The following is an 18,940-nucleotide window of genomic DNA, read 5'->3' as shown; positions in this document are numbered from 1 at the left end:
ACAAACATTTATTTACAAAAAACCAAGTTACATATGGTACAGGCTTTTTACATAACACAGTAGTTTAAACAATTATTTTATGTATTTTTACTACCAGAAGGTAAAGAATTTAGTAAACTAATCGTTTTTGCTATTTTTATACAAAGTGACAGGTCATGCACATTTTTTTTAAGTTTTAAAATCTTTTGCTAAGTGCAAATACTAGATTCCTCTCTCCAGTTTTAAGGCAAGAATGGGACTGTTGCTGGGCAGTCTCTCGCTCCAGGGAGCAAGCAAGGCAGCCCAGAGGGGAAGGTGCCAGGCTGCCTCTGGGACTGCTCTGTCCCCCAGACAGGGGCTGATCTCTGGGGGTGTCCTGTCGTTTGCATCTTGCAGCCACTGATTGGTGTGTCTGATGGTTATGGCGCCCTCTCTCCCCAACCCCATCACTAGTACAGACTGCTTCTCCAAGACACGAGGCACCTACAGGGTCATTTTGCAGACATGAGGGGGCTCACGCTTGGGTCAGAACTTGAGGCAAAAGTGACTGTGCTACATCTGCAGACCTGCGAGCCACTCCACAGCCTGGCTCAAGGAGGAACGTTAGAAATCAGGCGCCCTCGGCTCAGAAAGGCAGGAGTGGTTCCCTAGCTGCCTTGTGTGGCTAAAAACAGCCAGAACTCATCTCAAAAGACAAGTCTTCAGTTTGGCCTTGGGGGAATTATTCTGGTCTCCCTCCTGTGCAGCAACCTTTGGACCTTTGCATGCCAGGTCCTAGGGCAGTTCCTGGACCGCAGTGTCAAGGGCATGCAACACCAGCCCAAGGTCTGTCCTTGCTGCTGCCCCAGGACCTCCGTGGAGCCACGTACCCTGGGCTGCTGGGCAAAGATGGAAGCTGGTTCCTTCGTTAGATGATGAATCGGGTCAGAGACCCAGAAGGTTCTGGTGGGCTGGGGTGAGCACTGTCACCGGTGGGGCAGGTTGACAGCACCTGGGGTCACCCTCCCCATCCGGTGGGACATCTGTTGGCAGTTCACAGCCCTCAGGGACCCTCCCTTGGGGAAGCACGGGGAACATGCTTTAACGGTACTTGAAGAAATACTGTTGCTGTGCCCCGAGGGCAGGGGCAGGAAGCCCAGTAGGGCAAGGCTCCTGGCAGCAGAGACTCAGTGTAGCCTCTCTTCATGCGCCCCCCACCCCAAGCCCAGGGGGCCACCTATCCGCAAACCCCAAACCCAGAGGAAAGACAGCAGTAACAGGCAACCTGGCACATCACCTCTCCATTTTAATCTCTGAAAAACATCTGAGAGGCTGATGGCAATGGGTGACCGACCAGACAGTGATGCCTGGTCCCGGGTGTGTCCCCTCCTCTCTGAGGTCTGTGTGTGTGAACTTCGGGGAACCCCATAGCCATCAGAGCTTCAGCAAGAGGAAGGGAGGCCAACACAGGGAGCCAGGCAGGTTCATTCCCCACTGAGGCCTCTGCTCTGCACATGGGCTGGAGCATGAAGTACTGCAGAGCGGGTGGCCGGGGTGAGGCTCAAACACCTGGCTGGGGTTGGACAGCAAAAGGCAACTGGGAACATGGCGGGGACTCACCTGACCTCAGGAAAGGGTAGCTGCCAAGCGCAATCTGGGTCATGTACCTGCTGGGGAAAGCCAGCGCCACCATACCTTAGGGGAGAATCTGTTCATTACCTGGGTGGTGGCAAACACGGCTCCCTGGGAGAGCCACCAGGCCTCTGTCACAGCTACTTCAAAAGGATCTTGTGGTTGGCAAAAATTTCAGGACCATCCCACCCTCCTCAACTGCCAGGCGCGGGGCAACAGGTTTCTTTGACTTTGCAGAGACCAAGGGAGAGAAACTCTAGTAGAGGCCACAGAAAACTGGGAAGGTTCAAAGTGAGTAAACGGCAAATGTTTCTTTAGGTAAACTACAAACATCCCTTTGCATGAAATGGCTCTCTGTGGTCTCATCCAAGAGGATCAAGAGGGGAGGCGAGACCCTGGAACAATCACTGTGGTGGCGGCCTGGGGTACTGCACTTGGACACGGTCCACAGCCACCCCAACCTGAGCGGCGCTCCCAGGTCTGTGGACATCGCTCTGCCACTTAGACCAACCGGCTCAGGGCAGTGGGGTGCACCTCACTCTAGGTGGGCTTTGGAGCGAGGTGGGTAGAAGAACCAGGCCTCCACGACACGGTCCCAAGCTCTCAGCTCTCTTGAAACCGCACTACTTGTTATTTCACTTTATTATGGATCACACTGCTACGGTAAGGAAGGCTTACGTGGTTTTTAACTGAGAGACTTCTGTTGTCTGCCGGGGGAGGGTATGGAGGCAAACATTTCCCTTCATCTATTTCTGCAGGGACGTGAGTGATAGAGACGGGCTACCTTGTGGCCCAGGGCCACCACGTTGGCTGCTAGGACGGCAGAACTCTTCAGGAAGAGGGTTTTGCTGCCCCCTTATCTCTGGCCCAATCCTGTTACGGGCACCCAGAGGGTACTAGCCTGCTGATCACTCTTCAAGGAGCAGTGGCCCTTCCCAGGAAGAAATCCAGCCTATCCATTCAACAGGCAAGTCCGTCATCCCTACTTAGCAGGCATGGACACAGCCATCAGCCTTGGGGGCAAAGGAGCATCTATCCAGCCTCCAGCCTGCACAGGATGCTTGGCGGAGCTCCCGGGAGAGGTGGGGCCTGGGTGTCAGAAGCGATGCCGTGGCTGGGGGCCAAAGTGCATAGGCAGGTTGTGCTCCAGCGGCATGTGGACGGGGGCGAAGTCGTAATTGACTCGTACATTGGGCAGAGGGGGCACATAGGGTGCTGGGATGGGGCCCATGTTGAGGGGGAAGTTGTTGAACATGGGCCGGACAGGAGGCAGGGGGAAGGCTGGGTGCACAAAGGCGTAGGGGGGGATCTGTGGCTGGTGCAGGTTCTGTGGGACGGGCCTCGGCAGGGCTTCGATCCTCTGGACTTTCTCTGGAGGCTTCTCCAAGGGGGGCCCAATGCGTTTGAAGGTATTCTCTGAAAAGAAGATGGGATTTAGTAGAGAAAACAGTTAAATCCCACTGTGCTCGGATCTGGCTTGGGACCAGAGCTGCATATCCTGATCCTGGTCCCAGGGGCCCTGAGCTGTAGGCTGACAGCCTGGAGCATGAGGGCAGACCGGGAACCTCCAACTTTCAGCATCATTCTTCCCTGTGGACACAGGAGGGGTGGCCAGGCCAGAATAAGGCCGATTAAAGCCCAAAACGTAGCATGCACGCATGGGTGCATAGCCCCCTAACCAGCCATCACCAAGGACAAAACCGTACTTCCCACCGAGTGTCACACTCCGCAAGGATCACCTTGGAAGGAGGCAGACTGATCCAGCTCAGAAAAGGTGGAGCTTCTGTGAGAAAATTTCCTTTAGAGCCAGGGCGTGGATGGCCACTTACAGAAACTCCTTTTCATTCCTCTGTAACCTCAGAGGGGCCTACTGTCGTTTTAAGTCTGCTTTCGCTTCTATTTGCTTCCTAAGCTCCAACTCACCCCTTGGGACCTCCTGGCCATCAAGGAGCTGCTGAAACTGTGTCTATGCTTTCAGGGCCTTTCCCAGAGGGAGCTGGATATGTGGGTGAGGTATATAAGTGGGCACCTAAGGGACAGCACTCCCCGGTGGTCCCTGGCTGGGTGGAGTGCCAGGATCCCGATGCAAGCCGGCAGTGGGGTCCCCTCGTCCCCTGTGCACATGGAGTGAGCACAGGGCCTGTCTTGGGGAGCACTTGCCTCCATTCTTTCTTTTCTGTTCTTCTTCGGCCTCCTTCTGGATTTCCTCAATTAGCTTCTCATCATCTTCCTAGGAGAAAGGAAAGAAGATGACAAGCTTGCTCTCAGCCAGCTCCATGCAGCGCTGAGGCCCTCCCGGAATGCGCGGGAGGCCGGCTTGCTGCCGATCAGCAATGGGGCTAAGCCAGAAACCTGCTGCTGACCAGCGAGGTCGTGGGCTTGCATACCACCCATTCCCAGTTCCCCGAGAATCTTCTTCCTTCATCATTAGACGGTGTTCCCATGAGGAAGCCCATCTGAAAGGCTGGGACCAAGGAGCGGGTCTGTGCACTGCAGGTGGCTGTCTGGGGGCTGGGCTGAGAGAGCCTGCTCTGTTCACTCAGCTGTAAGGTAAGAACTTCCCACAGCTCGGAGAGGGCAGACTGATAACCCAAGGGTTTGGTATGGGGGTGAGCTGGAGTGGGCAGGGCCTGAGGAGTTTCAGATCTTGAGTCTACAAACTCTGAGCAAGAAGCGCTCTCTGTAGGGCCCGGAAGTCTTGCTGGCTCCCCGAACTGAGCTGGACAAAAGACTATGCAGGCCTGCTGAGCCCTGAAGTTGGCCTTTAGCTCCTAGACAGTGGTGGGCTGTAGAAGGAGCAGCATCCCGCCAGCAGAACAGTGGCCTGGGCCACAGGGAAGGACACAGCAGTCTAAGAACAACTCCCCTGTAGACCTCCCCATCTCCCCTTCTCAAACTCAGGCTTGGTAGGCCTGCTTCGCTAATAGGCAATTCAGACTTGGATTATCCCAGCCTGGGGACAGAGCCAAGTAGGCACTCTGGGTACAGGCAGATGTGTGGGCTTCACCAGGGAAACTCAGGGGTCTGTGCCACATACAGTTCCCCCATCTCCACCTGCCCCAGGCACCGTGAACTGGGCTGCTGGCCCGGGACAGACAACCTGAACCATGCCTGTTCTGTGTAATGTCCTGGGGGTTCAACCCACTCCTCAGCGGCCCTGCAAAACGGCTGGGGACTGAAAGGACACTCGCTGGATTGAAAACACCACCAATACGGTGCATGTCTTTGCTGCCAGCCGCAGGGCTGCTGCTGAACCAGCATGGCCACGGAGGGCATGGGACTTAAGTCTACCCGCCACGAGCTGGGGCTCGACAAAGAGCAGAGTTGACACTGCAGCCACGACCTGAGCGTGGCAAGTGTACTGATCAAACTGAGAGACAGGCAGGCGTGTCCTGTTTCCTGGGGTCTTGCAGTAGCTCCTCCAGTAGTTAAGGGCAGTCAAACTGGGAAGAAGTAAGGAGAAGGGCAGTGGTGCCCAGTGTGGGGTGGGGAAGCATAAGCCAAGTTTCAGGACTTCCAGAAGCCTGCTAGAAACGTGTGTTGCCCCAGACGACGCATCAGGCGAGGCCTCTCCACGTGGTCTGGGCTGGAACACTGCCAGTGATAACTCTGGAGTTTTCATGCTGATTGGATGCTCTGGACTGGCTGACGTCACCCGTGGCACTTCTGGGAGGTGAATGGAGGGCCACAGAAGGGAGTGCATGAGCTGGAAAGAACCCCTGGAAAACCTTGGACCAGGGGAGAGCACAGCAGCCTCAGCGTGGAGCTGGGCAATGGGCAGTCTGCAGGCAATGGGCAGTTACTAATGTCATAACCAAGATGGTAACTTGTGATTTCAGACAGTTATGGCCCCTCCCTGATTCTGGAGTCATGAGTGTCGCTCACTCATTGTGTACTGGACACCTACTCTATAAAAACCCTAAGACATGCTCATCCAGCCTCTTTGTGAACACTCCAAATGAGGAAACTTAACTACTCTACAGAGTAATCCCTAAGCCAATCAACACTAAGGGCTCCAGTAATGCAGCAGGCTTTGGTGGAGGCAGTCTGAAGCTCTCCATGTGAATGTCAAGATAAATTCTACCACTATCGAGATTAGGAGCTGGCAAACATCTTTATTTTGGTGCCAGTGGCAAGCCTAGGAAAAAAGATTAAAAAAAAAAAAAGAGTAATCTAGAAAAATGGAAAGTAGGAGAGCTGTTGCTCTGCACTGCTCACTGAGTGACCTGGGCAAATTCCTGAACATCTGAGTCTGGGCATCTCATCTGTAAAATGGGCTGTTGTAAGGACCGTATGAGCTCAATTGTGTAAAGGACCCAGCACAAAGCAAGTACTCCTCATTAAAGACAGGAAAGTTGTGAAAATGGCAGGAATAAAGATTTCAGAAAGATGAAGTTTCAAGAGAAAGTGGTAAAGATTGGGAGATGCCCTAACATTTCTCTCAGTGGCTTCTTTATGGTATGAGTGAGGTTTCCTGCCTCTGGTCATTTATTAATTATAACTATTAGTACTACATCACCATCACCCTCACCCCACCCCCACTATCTCATCCCTCTTCTATCACATCACTTAAATGTGGTCATGTCCATCAGTACCCAGAGGGACACCTAAGGCCTCTGATGGCACAGGAAGGCACCTTAGAAACCAGCCATTCTAACTTCCTTCTACCACAGAAAGTAAGGTCCCAGAGCAGGTAAGTTGTTCAAAGTTATGGTTAGTTGGCGGTGGACTAGGCAGTGTCACTCAAATACCTTTCCTGGAGAAAATCCACAGAAAACTACTTTGAAGGTTCCCGGTCCCTGTCGTTTGATTTGAAAATGTGGAGGGTATATGTATGCTTTCATTCAAGAATATGTATCGTGTGTCCAGTATGCATCAGGACCTGAACTGGATGTACAGCTAAGAATAAGGCAGACCTGGTCCCTTCCCTCATGGAGCTTCTATTTTTGTGCTGCGATCACAATTCCAGCTGGCATTCCACTTTGGAATCCTACATGGGCCTAAAGAGTAATTTCACAGCATTAAAGACTAACCCCTGACCCCCACCCCCTCTTTCCCCTCTGACCGTCTTGTGACATTTCTGTCAGAATAAATGAAGAATGAGGGATACTTTCTGAGTAAAGCTTCCAGGTCTCTTATAGCACTGTTAAGGGTGTGGATGAACAGGGCATCTGACCGATTTTTATCAATACTAAGTTTCCTGTGATAAATCCAAACGCTCCTGGTAAAAGTTCGCCCCTGAATAAATGCAATGTAAGAATTCCCTTAGGCGGGTCTGAGGCACTTGCACAGGCAAGTGTGAGTTGAGCGTCCTGATACGGATCTGCCGGCTCTCTGGAGGACAGAGCAGCCAGGTCCACGAGCTGGCAGAAACTCCCAGGCCGCCACTGAGAGCTCTTCCGGGGTTGGGGGGCGGGAGAAGCCTTAGAGCCTTGAGTTCTTCACCTTTTGAAGAGAGCCACCTGGAGCCTCTTCCCTTCCTTCCTTTGCTCTGATCACTCTCCTGATTTGTTAAGTGGACTCAGGACTATTTGTCCTTAAGCTCTGGCTTTCCCTGGTTAGGCAGTGCTCTTACGGTCTAAATACAGTCTGTATTTCACAAGAAAATGTCAGCACTCAACTATTTTGAGCAGTGATTGTTACCATAAAGAATGAGCGAATTGTTAGTTACACCTAGAATATGGGTTAAGTGTTTCAGATTTCAACTTTCTCCAACTGGTTGGAGTCACAGGACACTATATTTCGAAACTAAGAACTAAAACACTTTTCAATATATTTTTTTAAAGATAAAAATTACATTTTCAGCCAAATATGTTAGACTCTAAGGGGGAAGACTTTTTCTTCATCTGGGGTAGAATTTCCTTCCATAAGCAGTTTCCCTTGAGTATTTAAAATTCCTCAAGTCAAGAGTGAAGGCATGGGCTTCCCTAGTGGCGCAGTGGTTAAGAATCCGCCTGCCAATGCAGGGGACGTGGGTTCGTGCCCTGGTCTGGGAAGATCCCACATGCCGTGGAGCAACTAAGCCCACGTGTCACGACTACTGAGCCTGTGTGCCGCACCTACTGAGCCCGCGTGCTACAACTACTGAAGCCTGAGCACCTAGAGCCCGTGCTCTGCAACAAGAGAAGCCACCACAATGAGAAGCCTGCACACCATAACGAAGAGTAGCCCCCGCTCACTGCAACTAGAGAAAGCCTGCGCACAGCAACGAAGACCCAATGCAGCCAAAAATAAATAAATAAAAAATTAAAATAAATAAAATTTAAAAAAAAATTAAAAAAAAAGTGAAGGCAGAAGGGCTTCCCTGGTGGCGCAGTGGTTGAGAGTCCGCCTGCCAATGCAGGGGACGTGGGTTCGTGCCCCGGTCTGGGAAGATCCCACATGCCGCGGAATGGCTGGGCCCGTGAACCATGGCCGCTGAGCCTGCGCGTCTGGAGCCTGTGCTCCGCAACGGGAGAGGCCACAACAGTGAGAGGCCCGTGTACCGCAAAAAAAAAAAAAAGTGAAGGCAGACTGAACTGTACACTTTAAAAATGGCAAATTTTACTTTACCACAATTTAAAAAGTTAATAATGTTAAAATAAAAAGAGTGAAGGTAGGTTTAGGGTTGATTTTGAGATAACACGTGAGGACTGGTCCCTCATCAGAACACTTCTTGGGTTGGATACGTGATACATGGGGATATTAAGGCTTTTCTAGAGGTGAGTTCCCTTGGGAAACATTCTAGGCATCCCAAGTGTCATCATTCACGGTGAATAAGAACACCTGTGAAAAAGTCTTGCCATTCTGCAAATCTAGGACACACCTAACCTGCTGGAAACAGGGAACAATAGGAGGAATAAAGATGACGAGAGGGCCAGGGGTGTGTGGGCTGGATCACAGAATTAACTGTCCTCCAGCCCCCCTGCAGGGCCTGAGTCACTTACAGGAAATCCCGGCATGCTGGAGCAGCCCCCACCGTAGTGAATTTTATCTTAAAGCAACACTGGCTTCCTAACAGGCAGGCAGCTGGTGTGATGGGACTCCAGCTTTGGGGTTCCACAGACCTTGGCCTGGGGACCCCTCTACCCAACACGACTTAACCTGGAGGCTAATCATTTCCATAGCAGGTTTACTGTGAGAAGCAAATGATCTCACTTTTTATAAAGTGCCAAGCACAGTGATAGTAATAACGGCTTACTGTGTACCAGCTCCTGTTCTAAGCACCTCACATAGATTTCATGACAACTCCAGGAGTTAGGTACTATTAATTAATCCCCATATTACAAATGAGGAAACTGAGGTTTTTTAAAAATATTTTTTCTGATCAGGGATCAAACCCACGCCCCCTGCATTGGAAGCACGGAGTCTTAACCACTGGACCGCCAGGGAAGTCCCACACATAGTAAGGTTTGAATCCAGGCCTTCTCAAAGCCTGAGCTCTCAAGCACTTAAACCACTAGTTTCTTAATAGAAGCTTCTGGAACAGTATGACTGGAGGGGCCCAGAGTACTCTGCCTGCCCTGAGAACTGTCAGAGGTGACTATTTTTAGGCCCTGCTTTGTTCTAGAAAGAGTGTATCTTGCTCTCTTTGAAATATAAGAGTTCCTTCTCTTTGGGATGGGCAGAACTCTGAAATCTCCTTTCTCCACTGAATAAAAGAAGGGAATAGGGCAAAATAAAACACCTCTACTCAAGGAGATGAACAGCCAGCAGTACAGCAGAGAAGGGGACACTTCCCTGGAAAATTCCCATTTTCCTGGGGTCAGCTCACCCAGAAGTACATGTGCCATCACTTGGAACATCAGGTCTCTGACTGGCCTCCCCAGCACTTGGCCTTTGAGACAAAGCCAGCAGAACCTTCTCACCCAGAGTGGGAGCCGGGAGCTCGGGGAGAAACCAGAAGCCTAAGGTGCAGGCCAGGCTCTATCACTGAGGCCACAGGACTTAACTGGCTCATGGTAACTGAGTCGCCTATCGCTCCTGACCTGGGCGCTGTTCCAGGCCATCTCCAGATGTCCTTGCCTTGTTGACATGTTTTCTCATGAGGCTACCAAGTTACCTGTATACCTTGGAGTCCCATGGAATTTTCTCCTTCTTCCACAAAAAGCCAGAGTTTTGATTCTCACACACATTAAAGCAACCTTGGGAAAAAGAGTTAAACAAAACACAAATAAAAAGGTAATTCCGGGCTTCCCTGGTGGACCAGTGGTTGAGAATCTGCCTGCTAATGCAGGGGACACGGGTTCGAGCCCTGGTCTGGGAGGATCCCACATGCCGCAGAGCAACTAGGCCCGTGAGCCACAACTACTGAGCCTGCGCGTCTGGAGCCTGTGCTCCGCAACAAGAGAGGCCACGATAATGAGAGGCCCGCGCACCGCGATGAAGAGTGGCCCCTGCTTGCCACAACTAGAGAAAGCCCTCGCACAGAAACGAAGACCCACCACAGCAAAAATAAATAAATTAATTAATTAATGAACTCCTACCCCCAACATCTTTTTTTAAAATTTATTATTTATAAATTTATTTTATTTATTTATTTTTGGCTGTGTTGGGTCTTCACTGCTGTGCGCGGGCTTTCTCTAGTTGTGTCAAGCAGGGGCTACTCTTTGGTGCGGTGCGCGGGCTTCTCATTGCGGTGGATTTTCTTGTTGCGGAGCACGGGCTTCAGTAGTTGTGGCACATGGGCTCAGTAGTTGTGGCTCACGGGCTCTAGAGCGCAGGCTCAGTAGTTGTGGCACAAGGGCTTAGTTGCTCCGCGGCATGTGGGATCTTCCAGGACCAGGGCTCGAACCCATGTCCCCTGCATTGGCAGGCGGATTCTTAACCACTGCGCCACCGGGGAAGCCCAACATCTTAAAAAAAAAAAAAAAAAAAAAAAAAAGGTAATTCCTGGGACTTCCCTGGTGGTGCAGTGGTTAAGAATCCGCCTGCCAATGCAAGGGACACGGGTTCGAGCCCTGGTCCTGGAAGATCCCACATGCCGCGGAGCAACTAAGCCCGTGTGCCACAGCTACTGAGCCTGCGCTCTAGAGCCTGTGAGCCACAACTACTGAAGCCTGCACGCCTAGAACCCGTGCTCCACAACAAGAGAAGCCACCTCAATGAGAAGCCCGCACATTGCAACGAAGAGTAGCCCCCGTTCGCCGCAACTAGAGAAAGCCCACGGGCAGCAACGAAGACCCAACGCAGCCAAAAATAAATAAATTTAAAAAAATTAAAAAAAGAAAGAAAAAAGAAAGGTAATTCCTCACCAGAAATAACTCCTAGGAAGATTTTGGCCTAATTTCCATTGGTTGTTTTTGTATCCACATCTCACTTCCAAAATCCCTGAGGTTCCCTTCTAGAAGGCCACACTCTGCACACTCAGGTCCCCACTTCCCTGTGTGTAATGCGCTCGTTCACACACGCCTGCTCTCCAAGTGTCTCTCCCAGCCACAAGGGGCTGGCAGCATTCTACCCACAAGGAAACAGGCTCTGACAAGGCAGTTATGTGTTGAAGGTCACCAAGTAGATGATGAAGAGTGAAATCAGAACCAGGGCAGGGCCAGGCTGCTTCTTCTGGGCTTACAGCCCCCAGGGGAGCCTGGGCAGCTCTGGACTCTGCAGGCAATCAGAGGCCAAAGGCCTTGGGAGCAAGCTATTAGGGGCCCCTCTGACTGCTCTGACCCCAACAAAGTTGGAGGCTAAACGAAGCCCATTTGAGACCTGAGCTCCCCTTCATATCCTGCCTGCCTTGGTCAGTGGGTAACTGAGGGAGGAAGACAACTCTGTCCGGACTCACTGCACTGGACACCTCGACAGGCCCTAGTGAATGTCCACCAAGGGCAACATGCCCACCCCAGCATTCCTCTCCTTGGCCTTCGGCTCGGGGTTTAAGATGGACCCAGTAGGCCTTTTCTGCCCTCTTTCTGGCCCCTCCTCATCTTGGTGAAAACCTTGAAACAGATCCACAGAATATGCATATAAGCAAGTCTCAGACTGAGCATAAGGAAACGCCAGGCTAGAGTAGAAGTGAACCCCACAGACCACCACTGAATGTAATGAGAACTGGGATAGGAACATGTGTAGCACCCACAGTGGGCCAGTGCACCCCAAATGCAGTGCTGAGGACAAAGGATCACAGCAGAGAGTGACATGGAGTCTCGCAGCCCAGCAGATCTGGAAGAATGCTTTATATAAAGAAATGAGGGATTGCATCTTAACAGTGAGAGGATTTTATTTCCTTTCCCTGAATTCCTCTGAGCTCAGCAAGATACAGAAATGCTGGCCTAACACAGAAGACTCTGACACGCTTACTTCACATGGAGGTGGGTAGGGAGTGAGGCACGGCAAGAGCATGAGGGGGATGGCAGGGGCCCGGCTTCTCCGAAACACCGACTCAGCACGCCAGCTGCCGGCAGGAAGTGAGGGAGAATTCACCAGAGAGGTTTTAATGAAGAAAAACAACCCCAAACCCCAACTCCTTAAAACGTGTCCCTCAACAATGAAGCCCCACAGCTCTGCCCATGGAGCAGGGTCTGGATGGGAGAAAAAGAAGGAAGAGAAACTGCAAGTGGTTAAAGGGAAAAAGAGAAGGTTTCCACCAATCAGATATTGACAACAATCGCCAACCACAGGCTGAAGGTTCCTAAAATAAATGTCTGCGTACTTAGCACACGGCTTGTTCTTGCGAGGCTTTTAAACATCCTTTTGAGCCCGTTTTCTTCAACATTTCTGGACACCAGAGCTGCCAGCCTGCTTGCCTGCTGCCAGCCTCCGGTGACCATGAAGGGAGGGTGATGACTTTTCTTCTCCATTTAACTTTTCCTCCCTGTAAAAAGGTGACTGAGAAGTGCAAGTCAACTGCTGCTTCCCTCCTGCAATTTTGGGGGTGGGGCTGGGGCTGGGATCCAGGTCATGTATGGCCACAGCTGTTGTTAATAAACTTGCAATGATTTCATAAAAGGCTTCCAAAGAGCTGAGGATTTAGTTTCAAATTATTCCCAGATTGGCTGCAGATCGCCGAGCAACACCAGACCCTAACCCCCCCAGCGCCAGCTGTCCCCCTGCAACAGGAAATTGGGGGGAGGAGGGTGCAGCACGGCCCGGAGTGGCACATGCTGTGCAGCTGGGGTCTGGAATGGCCAGGGAGGGGGTGCGGAGGTGGTCTGGATAATGTGTTGGAGAGGAGCAAAGACTGGACGGCTCTCTGCTGGTTTCTGCAACTATCTCCTCGGGTCACAGGGGCCTGGAACGCAAACACCTTTCTGTCTAGAGCTCCCCCCAGGGACCTGGAGGCAGCATGGGGTGTGGCCATGTTGGGACTCCTGTCAGGGTCAAGCACTCAGCCTGGGGCCTGCTGGCATCTGCTGAACATGACACATGCCAACATGCCATGTTTACTGGACTGAGCCATACTGTGGCCCTCCTTGGTACAATCCTCTAGTGACATCTAAACCTGACTGGGGACACTGTCAAGGCCCCTTTCTACCATCTGCAGCTTGCTCAATGGGGAAGGGTCCAGCGAGGGCCTATCCCTTTACGGAGGCCTGCGTGACTCACTGGGTGCAGGGGCCCTGCGGGCAGCTATCGGCAAGCTCCCGTACTTGTGACCTCTTGTTCCAGACAGAGAGTGGAGACTTGGGGAGTGGAAGGAGCTAACAGCTGGCTGAAGACCTGGATTTGTACCCTGGTTTTACCAAGTGACCTGAATCTTGTTTTCTTCATCTGCAGAATGCGAAAGTGGTCCCGCTTCCATGTTGTAACAGAAACAATGGTGTTTAAAACAGTGACTTGAAATAAAATGCTAAGGCCAACTGTGGAAGTTAAGTGATAGGGCAACATGGGTGTTCACTTTACCATCTTCTTCACAGAAGGTAAATTTTAAAAGTTAAGGAAAAAACCCTGAAACTGAAAATTAGTTCCCGAGCTAAACTCTGGAATATCTTTCTGAAGATACTCCCTAAAATGATCTCCACCTCTCCCTCCTCAACCCTGTATCTGAAATACTTTTATTTCCTCTTCCTTTCCCAGGCCACTCAAACAAGGGTCTCAAAGGTGCCCAGTGCCCTCCGTGCCCCTGACCCATCAGGAAGACAGACACTGGTCCAGGCTGGGTGGTGCTGGAGCCAACTAAGGGGAGAAAGCAGAAAGCAGCTTTGTTTAAGATGCTGAGAGAACAGAAGACCTGAGATCAACACATGCCACGTTTTTTTTTTTTTAATTTGGCATGCAGGATCTTAGTTCCCAGACCAGGGATTGAACCTGTGCCCTCAGCAGTGAAAGCGCAGAGCTCTAACCACTGGACGGCCACAGAATTCCCCATGCCACCTTTTACTGACCACAATCTTCTGCAAGTTTCTTCATTTGTAAAACTGGGATGATACATTGGCCTTAGAGGACTGTCAAAGAATTAAATATATTAACACATATTAATGTCAGGTTCAATCCACTGCAGGCTTGAGAAAAATAAATAATTCTCTTAACCAAACGGCTAGACGACAATGGTGCCAAATTGTAAACTGGCTGTTAAAGCCCTAGGGTTTTATTTGAACTGAACATGCTTCCAATTCTTATATTTAAAAAACAAAGAAGTTGTAGAAAACAATTCTGTGCAGTTTCTGGTAGCCAAAACCCAAGATAAATACTGACTTTGTTTTGTATTAAAGAGAAAATGCTCTTACGAATTTTGCCCCACTTCTAGAATCCGGACTGCCAGATGACTGCTCTGAACATGGCTTCTAACAGTTAAGATGTAACTTGTTAACCCCCTTAAGTTACCACTCACGGACAAGAAAAAAGTCAGCACATACGGGTCCAGTAAAGTCCCGGGGTAACCATTCCCCCACTGCAAAATGATGTTTGTTCATTTATGTGTTGTGATTTGGCTGTGCATTCTGACCCCTAAGCTAGAAAACTGTGGTTTGTTGTGACTGGTTTGCTTCTGTTTTTTTTTTTCCCTTCTTAAAAAGACATCTTGTTATTACAAGACTCTTGGTTGAATGTTTTGAGCTTATTTCTGACAACTAACAGATAACTGACAGCTTTCTAATATGCAGTTAGTTCAGTTCCCAAGCAATCTCTAGTCATTAAGGATGAAAACTCAACTTCTCTCCAAACCATGAAGGGATAACTCCCTCATGGACAAATGAGAGATTCTTCCTGGCCTTGCCGGTTAATTAAGCCAGAGAAAAGGCTGGATGACAGGGCATGCTTTGTTTCCCTGAACTTCTGAATGGCTTTGTGTTCCCAGAAGCCCCAACAGATGCTGGGTTGGAATTCAATCGGTCTCCTGGTGAGAATCAAGGAAACGGGGCTGATCCCGGTTTTGATGGGAACGGGACAAATGGAACAAAATCTCTGGCTGTGGCTACCAGAGGAAATCGGAGGGATCTGTATTTGCCTGACCTTCCTTTCGAACTTTATTTTGAGCAAGTACAGAACCTTTCTCAGGGTAGAAGACGACAATTCAACATGAAAATGAGGGGCAGTTGCATGCTATGGCACCGAAACAAGGTAACAGAACACGAGAAACGTTTATAATCAATTCCATGTGTGGGAAGAAAAGGGAGGTGGCAGGAGAAGAACAAGAGAGAGCAGAAAGGAAAATGGGGCTGAGAAGAAACCAGACTGCCTGCCGCACACCCTGCCACACGTGGTAACTCCCACGCTGCTCTCTGCTTCTAGAGAGGAAAGCAGGCTGAGGAATGCTTCTTAGGAGCGCCGCTGAAGAAATGGACCCTATTTCTTCACCATTTCCTAGAGATGCTCAGGCCCCCAGTTTGCTCGCTGGATGGGACTGAGGAACCGAGTCTGTGGAACTGCCAGGGCCTGGGAAGTTTTGTCACAAAATGCAGTGTGGGTTACCTTGGAGAGCACTTCCCACTGTGGGCCACACCTCCCTCCACTCAACCAGCAACAGAAGGATGACTGTTTATTCCAAAGTCACCCCTTTCTTTCAATTATTTCCTCAGTGGTAGGAGGGCAGGCTCGCTAAGGGTTTTACTGGGTCACGGAGCTGTGGGATAAGAGCAATTTCTGGGTCCCTCAGCCCAGTTTTCCACCCAGGAGGAGACTGTTCCTGACATGCAGATGCCGGGTTTTCACAGAGGACTCAGTGTTTAACAAAACTGTGGGGGGTTCTGAGGATTAGGATTAGGCCACCAGCCTGGCCTGCTGTGGCTTTCAACAGGGGCCAGCCTGTGACCCTGACACCTTTTCTTATCAGGCATATTGGAGGTGTTCTATATGAGGGATAAAGATTGGTGGCTTACAAGACTTTTATCTTTGACTTACAAAGTTTTTTAGATTTGGATTAATGATCAATCTTTAAAAATTGGGAGATTTCACATTAAAATACAGATTTCCAACCTCTCTGGAAAATCTGAAGCCGTGGTAACTCTGAGCACAGTCCCATCTAGCAACAGACTATGGGGGCTTAGGCCAAGTCACTCGTGTACTCAGGGCCTGCAACAGCTCCCAGCACACTCAGTGAGACCCACGGCCTGCTTCTGTGCCCACCTCTCTCACCTCCCTCCCCTCGTTCACCACCTGCAAGCCACACCAGCCTTCTTTCTGTTCCACGAATAGGCCGAATCTGTTTTATTTTTTTGGCCGGCCTTGCTCCTCCTTTGCATGCAGGTTTCGCTGTAAATGCTGCCTCTCAGAGAGGCCTGCAGAGATGACTCCCCCCTCCGGCTCCTGTCATTCTCCACTGCATCATTCTTACTGCTCCTACACAGTACCAACCACATGAAGTACCTCTGTTTTAAACTTAATAGACTGTAAACGCCAAGAAAACTAGTCCTGGCAACACTGAATAGTTACAAACAAAGAATGGATGAATCTATAATTTCTCCAGTGATTTGAATGATATTTTTGTCACATATTAAATTCTTATGGGACTGTTCCTGGTCTCTACCTTGTCCCCTTGATCTATCTGTCTATTCTTGCATTAGTCTGCGTGATTTTTTTTTTTTTTTTTTTTTTGCGGTACGCGGGCCTCTCACTGCTGCGGCCTCTCCCGTTGCGGAGCACAGGCTCTGGACGCGCAGGCTCAGTGGCCATGGCTCACGGGCCCAGCCGCTCCGCGGCATGTGGGAACTTCCCGGACCGGGGCACGAACCCGTGTCCCCTGCATCGGCAGGTGGACTCTCAACTACTGCACCACCAGGGAAGCCCAAGTCTACGTGATTTTGATTTGTGCAGCTTCACAGTAAAAATTAGTCTCACTTTCAAAATTACAGGTAATTTTTCAAGAAAAAAAAATCCGACTGAATTTAAACGGGAATTGCAGTAAACTTGTAGATTACTTTGGATATAAGTAATCTCTCTGTAATACCAAGTCTCCCCTTTGAGGGACAAGGCGCTTCTCCACTATCCAGGTCATCCTCACTTGCCCCAGTGAAAGCTGACTCGTCAATGGCTATCCCCAGGCCTCCGCAGGCTATGGTGCAGCTTCCTTGCTAGCTCCAAGTTGGCAGGGTATCTATTCACTGTTATGCTCAATTGTTTTTTGGTAGAACAAGTCTTCTCACATACTACATTGCCATTCTTACAGAGCAACTTACAACAGACTAGCAAACTTAAAAATCATTGGGACTTCCCTGGTGGCACAGTGGTTAAGAATCTGTCTGCCAATGCAGGGGACACGGGTTTGGGCCCTGGTCCGGAAGATCCCACATGCCGCAGAGCAACTAAGCCCACGTGCCACAACTACTGAGCCTGTGCTCTAGAGCCTGCAACCCAAAACTACTGAGCCCGCGTGCCAAGAGCCCGTGCTCCGCAACAAGAGAAGCCACCGCAATGAGAAGCCTGTGTACTGCAACAAAGAGTAGCCCCTGCTCGCTGCATCTAGAGATAGCTTGAGCACAGCAACGAAGACCCAACAAGCCAATAAATAAATAAATAAATAAATGAAACTTATTGTTATTATATACATAAAAAAAAAAAACAAAGCACATTTCTCCACATGTTCAAGTCTCTTCACGTCCTTCAATACGGTTTTATAGTTTTCTTCATACTTCTTGTTAAAGTTCATTTCCTGGGTAGTTCACGATTTATATAGCTACTGTGAATGGCATTCTGTATATCTATTTTGTATCTAGCTATCTTTCACTGCTTCTGATGCCTTTTCAGTTGATTATTTTGTCTTTTCTCAGGTTTAAAACGGTAGGTTTACCTTTTTTTTTCCCTCTTTTTTTGGGGGGGCTGTGCTAGGTCTTCGTTGCTGCGCACGGGCTTTCTCTAGCTGTGGTGAGCGGGGGCAACTCTTTGTTGCAGAGTGTGGGCTTCTCATTGCGGTGGCTTTTCTTTTTGTGGAGCATGGGCTCTAGGCGCGTGGGCTTCAGCAGTTGCAGCGTGTGGGCTCAGCAGCTGCGGCTCATGGGCTCTAGAGTACAGGCTCAGTAGTTGTGGCACATGGGCTTAGTTGCTCCGTGGCATGTGGGATCTTCCCAGACCAGGGACAGAACCTGTGTCTCCTGCACTGGCAGGCGGATTCTTAACCACTGCACCACCAGGGAAGTCCTGCTTTTCTTCTTTACATATAAAAGTGCTTAGGGGCTTCCCTGGTGGCGCAGTGGTTGAGAGTCCGCCTGCCGATGCAGGGGACACGGGTTCGTGCCCCGGCCTGGGAGGGTCCCACGTGCCACGGAGCGGCTGGGCCCGTGGGCCATGGCCGCTGAGCCTGCGCATCCGGAGCCGGGAGAGGCCACAACAGTGAGAGGCCCTCGTACCGCAAAAAAAAAAAAGTGCTTAGAACTTTTTATTGGACACACAGTGGGTGTTCAATAAGCATTAGTGATCATCTTCTCCAATATCTATATTTTTCATCTTATTCTCTCAGCTAACTGCATTGAATAGCACAAATAATGGTGATAGTCTTATATATGACTTTTGGGGAATGTTTCTATGTATTTCATTATTAAATACATGCTAATGACTGTTTTGAAACATGGGGCTTATAAAATATATTAATTATATATTAATTATAAATTATATTAATTATATTATAGTATCCTTCTAATACTACTGTTAAAGCTTAAATCAAGAACGGATACAGTCATCCCTAGATATCCACAGGGGGTTGGTTCCAGGACCCCCATGGACACCAAAACCAGTGTTGCTCAAGTCCCTTATATAAAATAGTGTAGTATTTGCACATAACCTATGCACATCCTCCCGCATACTTTAAATAATCTCTAGATTACTTATAATACCCAATACAATGTAAATGCTATGTAAATAGTTGCTGGTGTGTGGCAAATTCAAGTTTTGCTTTTTGGAACTTTCTGGAAATTTTTTTCCCTGAATATTTTCAGTACATGGTTGGTTGAATCCACAGATGTAGGACCTGCAGATACAGAGGGCTGACTGTATTTGTCTTCTT

At 49.7% G+C, this 18,940-nt stretch overlaps 1 protein-coding gene across 5 annotated transcripts in view; it reads right to left on the bottom strand.

The window, feature by feature from the left end:
- The window catches only part of RNF216 (ring finger protein 216), a 171,715-nt gene continuing 152,775 nt past the window's right edge, over window positions 1-18,940 (bottom strand). For 3 of the 5 annotated variants that reach the window (XM_060032496.1, XM_060032495.1, XM_060032497.1), the window contains exons 16-17: window positions 3,751-3,820; window positions 1-3,006 (exon numbers count right to left, since the gene is read on the bottom strand). In XM_060032496.1, the coding sequence (XP_059888479.1) occupies window positions 2,687-3,006; window positions 3,751-3,820 (390 nt within the window). In that variant the 3' untranslated portion in view covers window positions 1-2,686. Of the gene's footprint in view, window positions 3,007-3,750; window positions 3,821-9,576; window positions 9,714-18,940 lie in introns of those variants that run through there. The other 2 variants (XR_009522175.1, XM_060032498.1) reach the window with 2 other exon arrangements.

Source organism: Delphinus delphis, chromosome 15, assembly GCF_949987515.2.
Source record: "Delphinus delphis chromosome 15, mDelDel1.2, whole genome shotgun sequence".
NCBI lineage: Eukaryota > Metazoa > Chordata > Mammalia > Artiodactyla > Delphinidae > Delphinus > Delphinus delphis.
This window is presented reverse-complemented; position numbering and strand designations above follow the sequence as displayed.